This window comes from Strongyloides ratti, scaffold srae_chrx_scaffold0000004 (genome assembly GCF_001040885.1).
Source record: "Strongyloides ratti genome assembly S_ratti_ED321, scaffold srae_chrx_scaffold0000004".
Taxonomy (NCBI): domain Eukaryota; kingdom Metazoa; phylum Nematoda; class Chromadorea; order Rhabditida; family Strongyloididae; genus Strongyloides; species Strongyloides ratti.
The window spans coordinates 485710-504705 of record NW_020171512.1 but is presented as its reverse complement, the minus strand read 5'-3'; the positions used below and the strand labels follow the sequence as shown (position 1 = coordinate 504705).

Below are 18996 nucleotides of genomic sequence, written 5' to 3'. Positions count from 1 at the left end.
AATTTTATTTTATATAGTTAATTTATAATCTAACAATCATTAAATTATTATACATAATTACTGTTTATTTCAAATTATAATTGATAACATTTTTGTGTTTTTATTTAACATAATAAAAAAAATGATTTGCAATAATAAAAATATTTTTTTGAGAAATATCAAACCCGTAAAGGAGATCCTTATTATTACTTAATGTTTATTTCCATTTAATTGAAGAATATTAACTTTATTTGATCTTCTACATTTTAATATATCTTCAACAATTAAAAATAAAACAGGCAATAAAAATAAGGCATGAAATAGGCCTAAAGCCGTCACCAAGACAATAGTTTTCCAAAAAACATCAACAACATATGCACCAACAAAGACTAATGGTATCATTCCAAGAACTGTACTTAATCCTGATTGAATTACAGGCCAACCAACACTTGTAAAAGTATCTTCAATTTTTTTATAAGTGGATGTTTTATTATGTAAATTATTTTTTTTATTATGAATAAAATATTTCTCTGTTAATTTATATTTTTTTTCAACATTTTTACATATACCATTTATTTGTGTTTTATTATCTTTCATATTTTTTTCCTATAAAAAAAAAATTACATATATAAATATTTTTTAAGATGAAAAAAAAAACTTACAAAAGAATTTTCATCATTATGAGTAAAATAATGATAACAAATATGAGCACTATAATCAACACTAAAACCAATACTAAGTAATATACTTATTAAAGAAACAGCATCTAAATGGACATTCCAAAGATGTAAATATGCAACAGTACCACCACTTATTGAAATAATTGATAAAACAACAGATATAATTGCACCAATATCATAAACAAATAATAATACTAATAATGACATTAATATTACAGCTGAAACGGCAGTTTGAATAAAATTAATTGGTGCACTGGCAGCTGATTCAGTAGGTACTTTTTCTAATGGATGATGTGATGTAACATTAAATATATTAGAATATTTATTTAATATTTCACGTCTATATTTTAATAATTCTTCAACTTCCATAAAATTTTCCATATTATGATATGATATTTGCCACCAAAAATTATAAATATATTCTTCACCTTTTTCATTAATATTTGTTTTTATATATTTTTTATCTAATTTAAAATCATTAAAATTTTTCATTATATTTGTTGGTGACCATAAATTATCTTCTTCTTCTAATATTTCTGCTAATAAATCATAATCTCTTGTCCATATAAGTGTTCCTATATTTCCCATAGAAAATTTAGGTAATGTTTCTAAATTATGTATCATTTCATCAAATAATGATTTTATTTCTGGTATATAAAAATCAGGTGTTTTATCAATACCAAAATTAACGACAAATGATTCATTTAATATAAATTTTTGCATTGTCCTTGATATATGTGTTAATGGTGATTCTTTTAAGTATAAATTTTCCATATCAAATTCAGTTGTAACTTGTGTACAAAGATATGTTGTTAATGCAAGATGAAATAAAAATATTATCATTATAGAATATTTTGTACAAGGCCAATGAAGAAAGACAACAAATTTTTTCATAAATATATTTAATTTACTTTCATTTTTTTTTGGTTTTATTTTTAATAATTCTAAAAAACTTCCTTTATATATAGATGTTTGACCATCTGATGTTGAAGATGATGATGATGATGATGTACTACTATTATTACTTTTAATACTTTTTGATCTTTCATCATTTTTATATTTAAATTGTTTCTTTCCACAATAAACAACAATTGCTGTAAAAAATGTTAATTGATATATAAAATCTATTGCTAATGCAATGGATGTATATAAACAAAATAATTGAACTACTGGTATATTAGAAAATAAACCAACAGCAAAACATAATACATCTGTTATTGATGTTACAGTAACTGATGCTCCTGATTTTGATAATGCCTCACCCATACGTTCAGTAAAAGATAATGTTGGTGAGCCTTGTCTCCAACCAGCTAATATAAGAAATGCATCATCAATTCCTATTGTTAAAACAAGAAATGGAACAACAGTAAGAATATTTGAAAATGGAAAACCTAATTGACATAATATACCAAATGCTGTTATAATAGCCATAAGGGGTGAAATTATACCAAAAAATGCTTCAACATGTTGACTATTATATACTGGTATATCAACTAATGTTACAATCATAAATAATAATAATAATCCGCCAGTAATAGCAAGATATGGTAATGATTTAAGTGTAATTTTTCTTTGTTCCTCTAATTCTCTTCTTTTACTATGAACATTATATTTTAAATATTTAGAAACTCCAGTTGCTAAAGAAAATATACCATGTAACTTGTTTTCTAATTCAATAGATAAAATTTTACCATTAGGTAAATTTTGATCAATCATATAATGAAGTATTAATAATTTAAAATTATTAATATCATTTGTATGAATACTTGAATAATTAACAAAACCTAATGAATATCCTAAAAATATTTGTTTTTGTAATGCTTGACCAATAGGATATGATAGTTTAAAATTTAATGTTTTACCATCTGTTTGAAGAATTGTTTGTAAATATGTTAAAAATAAATCATTAGAATCTTCACAATATACACCACATAATTGTGGATAAAAATAATTTTTATATCCATCAGATATAGTCATATTTTCTGTTATAATTTTATTTAAATTTTGAATTTCATTTAAAAAACGTTTATTAAAAATATATTCATTTTCATTTTTATGTTGTATAAGAACTTGTATTCTATAATGATGACTACCAGAAGGATATTCAAATTGTTTTAAGCTTTTTTCTTCAATTCTACTTAATGCATTTATTGGAGCATAAATATCCCAAATATCATCTTGTGTATGAAATTTCAAAAAACCAAATGCTGTTACAAGTGTTATAATTGATGGAATTAACTATAAATTAATATATATAAATATTTATTAAATATAATTAATTTTAACTTACTAAAAACCATACAGGATATTTTGAAATAAATATTCCATATTTATAAAATATTTTTTCTAATGGTCTCATTTATCTTGATTAATAATTGATTTTACTGTATTAAATTTATAATAATAAATTATAGAATGAGTAAAATATTTTTAACTAAAAAAAAAAAGATATTTTTTTTATAATAATATTTAATAAAAATAATTTTATAGATAAATTAAGATCTTTTTGGTTATCATAAAATTACTATTAATTTAAAATGACATAATTTTTATATCTAAAATCATATAATTTTCAATAAGTATTTGAAGCGCTTTGTTAGCCTTTCACTTAGTAAATAATTGCCTGTGGGCGGCTTTAAATCAGGTTTTTAGTTGCATCATTTTTCTAAATACCTTATAAAATTTTCTTTTTATTTTAACGTATTTAATAAATGTTAAACCTTCTTCCTAGTAATCTTATATACCTCACATTGATCTATTGATATAAGATTTTAATGATAGATATGGTTAAAACCTTCAAAACAACGACAATTTTTATACAAGATATTACCTATTTGATGATTTAATTTTAATCATTAATTTGGTAAAAAAAAAAGTTAATTTAAAAGAAATTAAAATATAAGAAATAAAACTAGCATATATTACATTATTTCTTAATATTATAAATAAACTTTCAGATAAAATAAAAATAAATTTTAACTTATTAATGGTATGATAGATTAATATTAAGTTAATTTCTATATAGATTTTTATAAATAATATATTCATGTTCTGATTATTAAACAAATATAACTTATTTTAAATTAAATATACGAAAAAGGTAAGTTAAACTAGATGCGGTGGATTTAGCATATATAAAACATTATTATTATTATTATAAAGAAGAATATAGAAATTTAAAAATTTATACAAAGATGAATATGATTTTGAGATACAATTAAATTGTATTCAAAAGAAATATTCATCGTATTAATTTCTTAACATTGAGGATAAATACTACAAATCATTCGAGCTTTTCAACCTTTCCAATATTAAAATTTCTTTTGACAATTAAAAAAAAAAAGTTTTTAATTTAAAAGTACTTATATATAATATTAAAAAGATTAGTAGACTTTAAAACTATTATTAAAATGAATTTGAATAAAATTTGTTTTTTAAAAAAAAAAATTCTATGATTCACTTATCCAGTTGATATTAATATAATAATAATAATAATACCTGAAAGATATTATTATTGTTTTTCTGATTTACATTTTTTATTATACTGTTGAGTTTTTAGTTTAAAAAAAAAAATAAAAATTGATGAAAACCATAGATATTTAGTTCATTAAGTAAATAAAATTATGTTAAAAGCTGATAGTGATAAAATATATCATTAATAAAGAATTTTAAATAGGAACTTGTCATTATTTATTTATAGTAAAAAAAATACTTGAAAAAAGAGAGATGTTATTTAAGATAAATTTGATAGGAAAAAATGAATTTATGAAAGTATATTTTAAATGTAATTTATAAGGATTGTAAAGATAATTTTAAGGTATTAATCAGGTAGTGTAACTGCAACGAAAGATTACAATTTATAATCATAGTTATTAAGTCTACCAACTTTGGTTTAATAAATTTTTTTTTAAAGTATTCTTGTAGACATATATATATATATGTATATAGGATGTTTGTGATATATCTATTCTTTTGTTATAACTAGATTTTATTTTTATTAAAAGGTCATTAGCAAAAATTTAAATACTAAAATATAATTAATATTTCAAAAATTAACAATTTTATCAGTAATAAAAAGAGAAATAAAAATTATATCTAATAAAAAGGCTAGTGTTAATAAATATATGCATAATTTTTTGAAATAACTTGATTTTGAAACAATAATTAATTATTTTAATAATATTATTTTAATTTTAAATTATAGATGTGTGAAAGCATTAGCGAATATCTTAATTATTATGTTTCGTGGATAGATTTACTAGATTTAAGAAAATATCATAATGATATATAAATATGTATCTATATGAATATATATATATTTATATATACTTGAAAAGAGGGAATGTCCAAAAAAAAAACAGAAACAAAATAAATTTTAATTGTAAATATAAGTGTTGTTAAATTTTTTTTTTTTTAAATATTTTCTTTTTAATTTTTTTTATGTATAATAAAATTAATTATCTGTTTCAATACATATATTATTAGTGGATCCATTAAAACCATAGGTAAAATTATTCTATTTGTGAGAAAATTGTTTTTAAAATAATGATACACATTGATAATACATCTTTTTTTTATAATATATTTATTACTAAATGTTAATTATTTTGTCAATTAAAAAAAAAAGAAAAAATTAAATGAAATTAAAAAATTAAATTTTTGCTTAATGAAATTAACTTATTAATACATTTCTTTTAAAACTATTTTGATAAAAAATATTTTAAATTCCAAAAAAAAACAAAAAATCTTTTTATAAAAAAAAATAGAGTAAAATATTTATGTACACAAATTGAAAACATGTTTATCTGACCATTAATTTTTAGGAAAAATATAATGTACATTTTCTATTTTTGTAAACTAACTTTCACCTTATTATAATGAAGGTTACAAATTTTTGTATATCTATTATAATTATAAAAAGAAACTATAGTTTTCAAATTATACAATAATCATCAAATTTAATTTCTTTGAATTTTAATTATCACAAACTTTTAAAATTTTAACTTTTACAATAATAACGGTTATTTTGTTAAAATATTTTAGAAATAATTTAAAAACATTCCTTTGATAAAAAGTTTTCTTCTTTTAACTTTTTTAAAAAGTACAATAATTGTTAAGTAAATTGTTTTTTATCCAGTTTCGGTTTTTTTTTTTTAAATATTTTTGATCAAGAAATAAAATTTTTTTTTGTTGTAATCATGTTGTTTTATAATGATTATATAAAGAAACAATATCAATGTAATTTGTATTATTATAAGTGTGGTCTGTATAAAAGACAAGATTAAATTTTTGTGCATGCTTTTTATAATTTAAAATAAAAAATTATTTTGAAAAAAAAACTGTTTAATGTTTTTTTTTTTATATTATACTATGTAATATTTCTTCAATGTTATTATATTCTTATAATTTGTGTGAAACTATTTGTTACACAATTAATATATTCACTAAGTTACTTTATATAAACACAATGTTTCGTTTTAGTGTAACTTTGTAATAATTTTATGTTATTTTGAAAAATGATATTTGTAATCCAAGAAAAGATGTATTACGATATTTTAATTTATTTGTAATAACTTTCTATTCATTTTATTGTAAATAATTTATTTATTACAAATATCATTTTTTATTTAATTTTACAAATTTTTACAGTTAAATGTTATTTAAAAAATAATAGTTTAATAACATTTTATTTACATCAATAAAATGATACACTAATAAAATATTTTTTACATTGGTATTAATAAATTCATTAATTAAATAATTTAAAACTTTTTGTTTAAGATTAAAATTAAAATTTTATTCGTGATTTTTGAGGAAAATAAATTTTTGGAAAATTATATTAAATAGTTAGATATCATGTATCTAAATTTAAAAATACAAAGAAGTATTTACACCTTTGAATTTTAGTTTAATTATTAATGATAGAAATGATTATATTAATCACTTGAATTTGTCATTTGTACTAAAAAGGTTTGAATTTATTAATACTATAAGATATAATTCAATGAATATGTATAGAATTTTTCTAAAAATAAGAATGTTTGAATGATAACACAAAAAAATCTAGTTTCATTTGTCCTAATTTTAAAATTCATGATCAATGTATACCTTGACATTCAGAATAGTCTTATGAAAATAATATTATAAGACTATTATTCAAGATTATTAAACTTACAAAACTAAATCACTTGTTTCAAGTAGTATAACATTTAAAGAAGTATTACAAAGAATCAAAAAATTTGTGAATAAAAAATTTTTTCCAATAATTACTATTAATTATAAAAGATATAAACTGCTATTAAAAAAAATGATTTTTTAAAAAAAAATTACTATATATATCCATTTACGACATAAATATTTTTTTTTATTATTTGACATTAACAATTATTTCATTTTTAAATATTCAAATTATTTTTATAAAACAACAATTAAATTGTTTCACAATAAAATAATTCAAAAAAAGGTTTTTTTTAAACAACGTACTTTAAATAATATATTAATATCTCAAATTTCTCAATTTAGTATAAAATTATTTCCTTCAATGTCTTCATATAGGTCAACCATCTTAAAGATTGATTTTTAAAATTGGTAAGAGATAAAATATCTTTACAATTAGCTTTGTAAATATTTACGTATTTAAATGTTTGGAATGACTCAACATATTATAAAGAATATATTAAGTGATATAATTATGTCAAAGAGTTAAGAATCCCATAAAACATTATTGAACTGATTTAAAAAAAAATACTAATTTTAGTAAGATATTTAAAGAATGATTAAAAAGATATTTTATTTTATTTATGTAAATTAGAGTTTTTATATTTACTATTTTTTTTTCCTTAAATTATGTTATAAATACTAGAATTGGTTATAAAAATATATTCAATAGTTTGTTATTTAAACTATTTTTTAAAATTTTTTTTTTGTTAAATTTTTATATTTCTATAAAAAAAATATTGTTTGTATTATATAATGTTTAACCTTTTTATTACTTAGAATTTTATATACTATTTAGAATATTACTATGTGTGGTCATAAAAATAATTATATAATGAAAAGCATGTAAATCTTGATCATTAGTAATATTTAAATTTTCAATAATAATTATATTATAATAAATATATATATATATATTAATTGTTAAATATTTTAGATATAAGTATTAATGTGGAAATTTTTTAAAATTTTACCATTCTTTCTAATAAGTATTTTAATAAATAAAGTAAAAAATGAAAATATAGCATGTTTATTGTATTCACAATGTGAGGCAAGAGCACGATATGAGGAACAACTTTGTGTAGGTCATGAATGGAGAAAACCAACATTTTTAATGCCTTCATTTCCAACTATTATAACAAATAAATCTAAATGTTATGTAACATTAAAACCTGAATTTGATGCGGTTAGTTATTTGATAACATTAACTTTTTTTTTAAATTATATTTTTTTAAACATATTATAAATTAGAAAAAACAACAATTTTAATATTTATTTTTAGATTGAAAGATTAGAAAATGAGATGTATGAAGAGTATAAAGAATGTCTTAATCAAAATTTAAATAAAAATGATATTCTTAGATATTGTAATAGTACTGATTTTTCAAATAGAAATTATACTAAAACTGTAGATCCACCTATAAGTTGTTTTATTGGAAAATTAAGAATTGAACAACAATGTGGTGATTTAAAAATGTGTTGTCCATCTGTTTCAAAATGTTCAAGAAAAAGGCGAAATTCAAATATTATTAATAAAATATTAGATTTACATAAACAACTTAAGAGTCAAATAGCAATATGCAAAGTAAATTTATAAATTATCTTTTTAATTATAAAATTTTAGACTTCTACAAAAAATAAAAGAAGGCGTCCACATAAACCAGATTACAATAATCAACTAAATAAAAATAATAAAGGTAGGTTAAATATACGTATTGGAAATAGTTTACCTGAGTTTGATGAAAATGAATTACTGTCAAATTTAAAACAAGCTCCAAAAGAGGGTAAAAAATATGTTGAAGTTAAAAATGATGTAGAAACAATAAATGAAAACAATGTTTTTGGGGATAGAAATAATAAGGAAAGTAAAATTTTAAATTTTGTGGAAGAAAAAAAATTAATATCTAATAATATAACATTAAATAATCATAAAGATATTAAAATTATTGACAAAAATGAAAAAGAATCTTCTTCATCAAAAATTTTTGTAAATATTACCAATGAATCTGAAACAATTGATGATAAAGACAATGATGATTCATATAATATAACTAAAAAAATATTATGCCCTAAAACAAACGAAGAACTTATAACAACACATGTAGTAAAAAACATAAATGATAATCTAAAAGATGAGTGGTTTAATAAAAAATCATCAAATCAGGAAACACAAAATATTCATGAAAAAAATTTAACCAGTAGTTTACAAAATATTGTAAATAAAACTTATAATAGTAAAATAAAAATGTCAGAGGAAAATAAAACAAACATTGAAGAAAAACTGGAAGATAAAAAAGTTGTAGAAGAAAATGATGTTATAAAGAATTCAGAACAAAAAAAAGTTATGACTGAAAACAATGTAAAAGAAGAATCAAAAGAGAAAACATTTTTAAAAAAAAATAATATTGAAGAAAATTCTAAACAAAAAGAAGTCATTAATGAAAGAAATTTAGAAATTGAAAAACACTTAAACAAAAATTTATCAATTGATAAAGAAGAAAAAGGTGAAGTAAGTAATCCATTTTTATTATTATTAAATAAATTTCAAAAAATTCAATTTCCAAAACTTAATTTTACAACGGAATTCCCTCCACATTTAGAAATGGTTACAAAAGACACACATTTAACATTTGAAAATGTGACATCAAAAAAGACATTACTAAAAAATGACAATGTAAACTTTGAACATTTTGATAGTAATAATAATGATAAAAGCTATGAAAAGCACAATAAAATTTACAAAGAATTAAAAAAAAGTAATAATAATAATGAATCAACTGATAATTCAAAAAAAAATGTTATCAAAAATACCATTGATTATGATAAATTTATTAATGAAGAGTTGATAAACAAAACTTTTATTGAAGATAACTATTTTTCTCATAATTCATCAAAAGAACAAAAATATGAAGATAATTATGAAAAATCAGAATATACAAATATAATAAATATTGATAATAAGAAAGAAGAGCATAATAATAAACATTCAGAAAAAAATCAAAAAAATATTAAAAGTAAACTTCATGAAATTGATGGATTAGATATAATGAGAAAAGAATATCAAGATCATTTACAAAAAATTATAACATTAAAAAAAGATGAAGAAAAAAATTCATTCTTTAAATTAAATGGAGCAAGAAAAACATCACATGAAGAGAGGAATGAAGAACTAGTAGAAATGACAGAAATAAACAATAATGAAGATATGTTCAAAAAAAATAATGAAATTATATTAAAGGACAACTCAAAGTTGAAACGTATAGCTGAAATTGTTAAAAATTGTAAATCACGTTATGCTGGTGCTGTTAAAATTTTAGATAATAATACAAAACCATTATGTTTAAAAAATTCTTTTATTAATTGGAAAAAAACATTAGATGAAAGGTTGACAAAAGTAAAGGAAGATAAAACTATAAATATTGAGGAATTTAATAAATTTTATAATACAATTGAAAATGAAACAAATGAAATTGCTAAATTAGTTAGTATTAATGAAAATAATGAATATGATGAAATTGATAATGATTCATTATTTGATGATATAATATGTCAACCATTAACACATGATGATAATTATTATAATACAAAAACATTTATTGATGAAGAAGATGAAGATATTGTTCATACAATTAATAATTCTAATTATAAAGAATCAATAGAAAAATTTAAAAAAGCTCATTCAATTGCATATAATTTTAAAATACCTAATGAAACAAGATTCTTTACATCCTGTGATCATTATGTAAAGTGTCGTAGTCATATTAATTTACTTCTTGATAAATGTTCATCTTTGATATATGAAAGACCAGTAATTCCAAGTACTGAATCTATTTTACTTTCTAATTTAAATATGTGTGGTGATTTAAATACACCACTACTAAATGAATTATATGGATTATATATTAAAAGAAATATGAATTTAAGAAGTTGCCTTAAAAAACATGATGATACTGGTGGTAGTACAGATATTTGTAGTATTAAAAGTAATAATTTAATTTCAATAACAAAAGAAATTATTAATGATCAAGAATCACAACTTGAATTAGGTAAATGTTTTTCTGATGTAAATAAATTACAAAATAAATGTTATCAAATGAGTAAATGTTGTACAGAGTATGAGGAATGTCGAAAAAGTATGAATAATATTAAAGAAGAAAGGAGAATAATTTACCTTACAGCTAAAATTACGGAAAATAATCAAAATTGTTTAGAAAAATATGAAAGAAAATTTTTAAAATTTAATAAATAATTGAATATATATGTATAAATGATTACGCAAATCTAATAATACCTTAAATTTAATTTTTATTTTTAAAACTTCCTAATATAATAATATTATAATTTTACATTTTAATATATTATTATATATTTACAATAATTATTATATATGATAAATATTTGTTAAATATCAAAAAGTTTTTTTCTCTAATTAAAAATTGTTTATGTTACATTATAATGTTTATACAAATAAATAATTAAATATAATAACAATATTTTAAATATCTTTTATTTAATTATCTAATATAAAGTCATTAAATTTTTATGTAATATTATTTATAAAAAAATGATGGTAAGAACCACTTTTTTTTTAAAAAATTACTTTTAAAAATACATAAATGTTAAATTTTTAATTAATATGATTGTATTATAAAATATATAATGATTCTAAAAAATAAAAATTACTTATAAGAAAAAAAATTTTAATGTCATACCATTGGGACATCTAAAGACAGAAGGTAAATGAAAGTTACATTTTGAACAATATTAATTAATTTCAATCCATTATTCCTTTGTATATCAAAAAAAAAAGAAAAAAAATATGTATATAATATACTATTTATATTAAAGGTCTATTAAATAGAACATTTTTGGTTGCTGCAAAAATAGATTGTGTTGTAAAATCAATTCCATTAGTTGTTTTATTATGAATTGTTGGTGGACTAGTTGATTGTTTTCCTGATAAGCATCCTACACTACCATTTTCATGTTTCTTTATATGACGATCAAGATTTGTTTGTTGACCAAAACAACGATCACATTGATCACATTTAAATGGTTTTTCTTTATTATGAATATTTCTAACATGTCTTTGAAGATTTGAACTAATACTAAAACTTCTTTCACAATATTGACATTTATATGGTTGTTCTCCAGTATGAGTTCTAAGATGCCTTGTTAAATTTGCACTACGAGGAAAGACTTTATTACAAAATTTGCACGTATATCGATCTTTATTATTTTTAAAATGTGGTGTTGATATTAATGATAAACCATTTGATGTTCCTTTGTGTGAAGTACGTAAGCCATTAATATTACCATTATTAATATTATTTATTGTATGCTGAGTTTGTAAATTTCCTTGTGACAATAAATTAGGATAAGGAAATGGTCTTTGAAGCATACTAAAAAATGTTGATGGTGAAAATGGATTGATTGTTGGTGTTATATCACTTAATTTTTTTGAATTATTTTTTACAGATTGTTCTAGTAATGACATTAATGGATTTGACTCTTGCAATTTAGTAACCGGTGGTGTTACAGTAGGAACAATATTTAATTGTGGTTGAAAAAGATTAAAAGTTTTTGGTGTTTCTGTATCATTTTTATCTTTATCACTTGATGAATCAATTTCTTTTTCATCTACCTCCATACCATCATTTATATTTTTATCATTATTTTTATTAATAGAAAGATCTAGTGGATTTATATCATTATTTTGGGGTGTAGAATTATTTGACTGAGATGGTATTGATATATTACGTGATTCTGATGGTGAACCTATATCAAAATTTTTACTAAAAATAATAAATAAAGTTTTTGTTAAAAAATTAATATAATGCTTACAATAGTGATGGTATTAAATCTGTTTCTGAATTATTTGAAGAATTATTGTTAGTTTCACTCTCACTAGAATTATCAACAAAACCAGTATTATTAATTAAATTGTTTCTTAAATCCGGAAAGCCAATAGCTGGAAACAATGGATTTGGGAATGGAAAAGGTACATTAGAATTAATATTCAAAAATGGTGGCCAATAATTTGAGACATTTAATAAACTATGTGGATTTGCTATTGGTTTATATAATGTTGAGGCCATTTCACAAAGAGAACGATGTTTTATTAAGCTTGAATGATTTGGTAATGATAAATTACAATTATTACAAGTCCAACCATCCAAATGAACACGGCGATGTCGGCAAAGATTTGAAAATTGTGTATAAGATTTATTGCATATATGGCATCTAAATGGCTTTGAACTACAATGAATATGACTGTGTTGTTTAAGACCACTAAAAATAAAATAAAAAAAAATAATTTAGAAGGATAATTAAATTATTTTAAAAACAAACACTAACAAAAAAAAATATATAACATATATAAGATTAAAAAACACAAAAATTTTTTTTTTTTAAAATAATAAAATTGATAAAGAATTGTCAACTCATTAAAATTATTAATTTAGAATGAGCCTACCTAGCAGAGGAAAAACTTTTGGAGCAAAGATGGCACCGATGTTGACCGTTAGGATCGTTGTCTTCACTGCAATTAAAAGAATATGATTCTTTTATTGGTTGAGAGGAAGTTTGCCTGTAAATTAAAAAATTAAAAATTTCGCTTTCGTTTTTTGAAAGTATGTTATAATATGGGTCAGTGGGTCGTAAGGATTATGAAAAGTGATAACGATTACGGAATATATATATATAATATGTAAATATTTATATCTATCTTCACTAATGAAATTTGTGGTCAAAATACATTGAACCATTCATGAAACAAAAAAACTTGTATTTAAATACGTTTAAAGATTTTTTATTTTAAAATGTTGCATATCGTATTAGATAATTAATGATATTTAATGAAATAAAAAAAAAAATAACTAAACTATAAAATACTAAAAAAGAATAAAAACAAATTATCTAATTTGTCATCAGATTGTCTTATGTATATAAAATATTTTTGTAATGTTTAGTTGTTTTTATCTTAATTAAAAACCTAAAATATGTTATCATTTTCTATAAATCTTAATATTTTAATAGAAAATAAAGAATAAACATATTTTTATATAATTTATAATAATATATTATTAAAAAAAAAGTTAAATGTTAATCTAATATATTAGTATGGCAAAAAAAAAAGAAATATTTTATATAGATATATTTGTTTTATACTATTAATATTATATTATACATCATTTACATAATCAAAAATGATATATGTATGTTAATTTGTATCAAATATAAAAATAATAACGAATAGAAATATATAAAAAAAAATATATATATAATATATAAAAATTTAAATAATATAAATATTAATATATCTTAAAAGTTTTTGTTTTTATAGGTGACACAAATCATTTGGTTGTGTAAGATTATTTATCAAGTAAAAAAATAGTATTCTAATGTTCACTTTCGATCTAAATTAGAATATTGTCTTTTTATAATATATATATACATAATATATAAACATGTAAAAATGATTGTCCCATTTAGCTGGTAAATAATTAAATTTTTTTTTTTTAAATTTATTAATTGTTATCAATATTAAACATATAATTAGTAAATTATAAAAAAGAATTATAGGACATAATTAACATTATTAATAAAAGTTATACAACATAAAGATAAAATTGTAAACTATTTTGGACATTTTTTTAATATAATTTATTTATTATTAAAATACATAAATTTATATATTATTTTTTAAAACTTACGATTTATCTTCATTGGTGCTTGAATCGTCATAATCCAATGTTGGAGAATTTTTATCATCATCAATTATTTCTTTATCTTTGTTATTTACAATATTAACTTTATCTTCATCCGATACAGATATATTTTCTTCATCTTTTTCAATATTATTAATCCATTTATTACTAATTAATTTTTCATTTTCTTCTATTTCTCTTTTTGTTTGAACATATATCTATAAAAAAAAATGACATAATTAATTAATTCTATAATTTTTATTCAATTACTTTATTATCAAGAGTTTTTACAGTAACATTAATTGCATCCATAATTGCTGTTGGCTCTGGACGAATTAATCCAAATAATAGTATAGCGTTAGGATCGTTTACAGAATTCTAAAAAAAAAATAAAAAAAGTATTAAATAAGTAACAAGGCTTTTTTCTTATTATATATTAAAAAAAAAAACAATAAATTTATTTGTTCCTATTTATTTATCAAGTCCATAAATATAAAAATTATTACTTATTGTTTTATTTCAATTTTGATATCACTTTCTTTCTTTTTTTTTCTTTAAATTATATTATTTTTAATGATAAGTAATATTGATAAAAAAAATTTTTACACATAATTTTAATAATTTTTTTATTTTTAAAATATTCTATCTTTATATATCTAACTTTTATTCTTTGTATAATGTTGGATATGTATGATACTAAGGTAAAGAGGTAAGTGAAATTAATATATAAATATATGAAATAGAATATGGTAATTATCATTTTTAAAAAGCTTATCTTTTTAAGTAAACAGTGAATAAGATTAATATATTTATTATACACAATAACTAAATAAAATTAAAAAGTAAGAAAAAAAAGTGAATCTAGTTTAAAATGAAACATGTTTCATTTGTTATATATTTAAAAAAAGTTTATTTTTCTAGTAAAATATTATTTTTAAAAAATGGTAATTTTAATATATTTTACATATTAAAACATCTTTTAAAAATTTTAACATTAAAATATTTTATAAGCATTAATATATTTCATTTTTCTAAAAAATATAAAAAGTTAATATAAGATAAATAAAAGAAAAAAAAAATCATATAAATAAAGTGGTAATTAATTAAAATAAGCTACTAAAAGATGAATAAAAGCTTTAGAGAAGTAATATTTATAAAGAAATTTTTATTTGTAAGAATATCTATTAAAAGAAAATCGTCAACAACCATTTATCTTTCATGATGCATTACTATTTGATTTGAAAATTGGCATAATATTTTCTTAACAAAAAGTACATTACCTTTTATAGTTATATATCATTTTTAATGGTAAAAAGAAATAACTTAAAATGATAAATGAATATTTTTAAGTTGACCATGCTTATTTGCAAGTATATCATTTTCATGATACTTCCTACTTTTACTTTTCTTAATAATTGATAATTAAAAGAACAATATTTAAACAGGTGAATAGAAATTTGAAGTATAGTAGAATAATAGAACAAATATAAAATGATGGGTTATTAGGTAGTTAATGATAATTTGGTATCGTCATTGATGATACTTTTTTATCATATTTATTAAAGATGATAGTTTATCATTTTTACAAAATATACATCCTTATCTATGCTATTCAAGTTCCTGAAATAAATATTTCTTATCTAAAAAATATATCTATGATCATTCATCAGATATATAATTTTGTGTAAATGTTAAAAAACAATGCCATCATTTTTTCCTAATAATTTTGTTTTAAAGATATTCATCATATAATACATATTATATATGACATTTCAAAAAATTGACATTAATAGGGAAGTCGTTAAAATAATATACTGTAACAATCTTTCTTTAAAGATATATATTTGTTATAAATGATGAGTAAAATTTTATCGTAACCTTTATTTATCCATATTGTATGATTACATATATATATTATATTTATATCATCTCTATTATACTAATATATATACTGTAATTTTTAATTATATATATTTTAAAAAAAAAATAATTGACAAAATGTGATAAAAGTTTGATATTCCTATAACTATCATGAATAAATAAGTATAAAAAAACAAAATAATATAAAAAAACATATCTCCTCCCTTATTTTTCTAGACATCATAACAACCATCTTAAATTTATTAGAATATTTTGTTTAGATATATAAATGTATTTTTTCTTACCAAAAGATATAAAGAATAAAAATATGACAAACTAGATTTATCATTTGAAATTTTATAAAAGATATAAAGTTAGTCTTATATTATTATAATTTTTTTATATTTTTTATATATGGTAAAAAAAAATGATAATAATATATTTAAAAATTTGGATAAAAATAAAAATAAATGTATAGTTATGATGAGTAAAAGTATAGTATACTTCTATAATAATATCTTTGATAATTGATAATATTTTAAATTATTGTAGATAATTAATTAAATATTTAATATAAAAAGATATATTACTAATATTTCAATATTTTATATTTTTATTAAAAAATATATAATATAACATAAAATTATAATTTTTTTTTAAAATAAATGTTAAAAATAAATGACTGTTAGGAAGGTAATATATTGATAAAATAAAAATGATAAAATTTTTTCTAAAGAATTATAATGTTTTTTTGAAATAATTTTTAAGATTTAAAAGTAAAATATAAAAGAGTAGTAGAAATAAGATATATATTATGTATTTAAATTTTTTTTATAAGCAAAAAAAAAGAGAAAAAATATATATATAAAGAGGTGTAAGTGAAATGTTATTAGCAAATTATTTTTTCAGTATATACTATCAATTTATAATAATGATAAATTAATAAGGTAAATAATAAATTTATTAAAAAGTTTATATCCAGTAATTTTATATTATATATATTTAATATTAAGAAATTTAATAATACTAAAAAAGGTGTAATAATATATATATATATGTATAAATATCTATATATTCTAAATAAAATATTAAAATAGCATTTAAGTACAATATTAAAATATATGATTCATAGAATTAACTTATTTTAAACTTTATCTACTTTTTTAATATATTTTTTTTTCTTTTGATATTAATATTTATTTATAATATTCATTTTACCAATATTATAAAAAAAAGAAATAAATTTTTGATATTATATTATATTAATATATATAAATTATATTAAATCTATCAAAAAAATAGTTTCATCTCGGTGATTCTTTAATATTTTATACCTAAAGTCTCATCAATTTAACCAACATCTATCATTTGCGACTCTTCAGTAAATAATTAAATTGAAATCTAAATAAAAAGTATCATATTGTTAGTAAGCGTATTTGACAAGACCAAGCTTCTATATTTTGACATGTCAAAATATAAAGACAGTATTTGTTGTAAAGAAGAATCACTTTTAAAGATGATATTATAAAAAGTAAAGCTGTTAATCTTCTTCACAATAAACTATTGAAGACATTCAGTTACGATGAAACAAAAAGCGTATGATATATTTAATAAACTAGATGATGACAATTAACCATTTTAATATAACTCACTTAAAAAATACGGTAGAAAGAGATGACTAGAATGAATAATTATAATATTTATCTTTTTATTAAATTTTTAATTTTATATAATTATTATACAGTATGAATATTTGTTATTTATCTATACTTATAATATATAAATGTGTGAAGTTAACATAATATTATACAACTATGTGCATATATATGTGTATTTTTTTTAATAATTATAAAAATATTTGAGAAATTTTTTTTTTAAACTTATGTATAGTAATATTTATCTATTTAAAATAATATATCAAAATATTTCTTTATATTATCTTTTCATATGATTTCATTATAAAACATTTGAAAAAAAAAATTATACTTTTTTTAATTGAATTTTTACTGTTTGAAAAAGTTACTATATACTTATTTGTAACAAGTACCATTTCTTGTAAAATCTTCAATACAACATAAATATAAATAATTTTATTCTTTGTTATATATTTTAACAAAATAATCTACCTATTGACAGTTATATTCTTTTATTATTTTAAGACAGAAAGGAAAAGTATAGGATGTTTAAGGTTATCACAACCTTTTATAATTTTCTTTAAAATAAATATTTCTTTAATGATTAAAAAAAAATATATATATGTATATTGTTAATAGAATATTTTGTTACATACTAAAACTTTAACTATTATTTTAAAAATAATTTTTTTTTGTTTTTCAAAATAATTACAATTTTAATAAAACTATTTATATGTTTTTTTTTTGTTAAAAGAAAGAAATTATTGGTACATTGTTAACATATGTCTTCAAACTTACTTTATCAATAACTCCAATTATTTGATCTTTATTCAACTTTTCTTTAGTCCATAAAGAGCTTAAATTATCTTTGTTTGATCTTATTTCAACACACTTTAAAAAATCTCCGTTTATACTCAT

General features: G+C 18.9%; 3 protein-coding genes across 3 annotated transcripts; 1 reads left to right on the top strand and 2 right to left on the bottom strand.

Annotated features, from left to right (window-relative positions):
* Positions 1–189: 189 nt before the first annotated feature.
* Positions 190–3018, bottom strand: SRAE_X000211800 (Sterol-sensing domain and Patched family-containing protein; the record flags this gene model as incomplete). Its single annotated transcript, XM_024644163.1, has 3 exons — positions 190–585; positions 642–2897; positions 2950–3018. 3 exons carry the CDS (start codon positions 3016–3018, stop codon positions 190–192), a joined length of 2721 nt encoding a protein of 906 aa, XP_024499589.1.
* Positions 3019–7824: 4806 nt separating this feature from the next.
* SRAE_X000211700 (Hypothetical protein) lies at positions 7825–11124 on the top strand (the record flags this gene model as incomplete). The annotated part of the gene is made up of 3 exons (XM_024644152.1): positions 7825–8061; positions 8158–8460; positions 8500–11124. 3 exons carry the CDS (start codon positions 7825–7827, stop codon positions 11122–11124), a joined length of 3165 nt encoding a protein of 1054 aa, XP_024499588.1.
* A 588-nt stretch (positions 11125–11712) lies between these two features.
* SRAE_X000211600 (Zinc finger, C2H2 domain and Zinc finger C2H2-type/integrase DNA-binding domain and Zinc finger, C2H2-like domain-containing protein) lies at positions 11713–18996 on the bottom strand (the record flags this gene model as incomplete). Its single annotated transcript, XM_024644141.1, has 6 exons — positions 11713–12670; positions 12720–13166; positions 13351–13464; positions 14591–14802; positions 14855–14962; positions 18877–18996. 6 exons carry the CDS (start codon positions 18994–18996, stop codon positions 11713–11715), a joined length of 1959 nt encoding a protein of 652 aa, XP_024499587.1.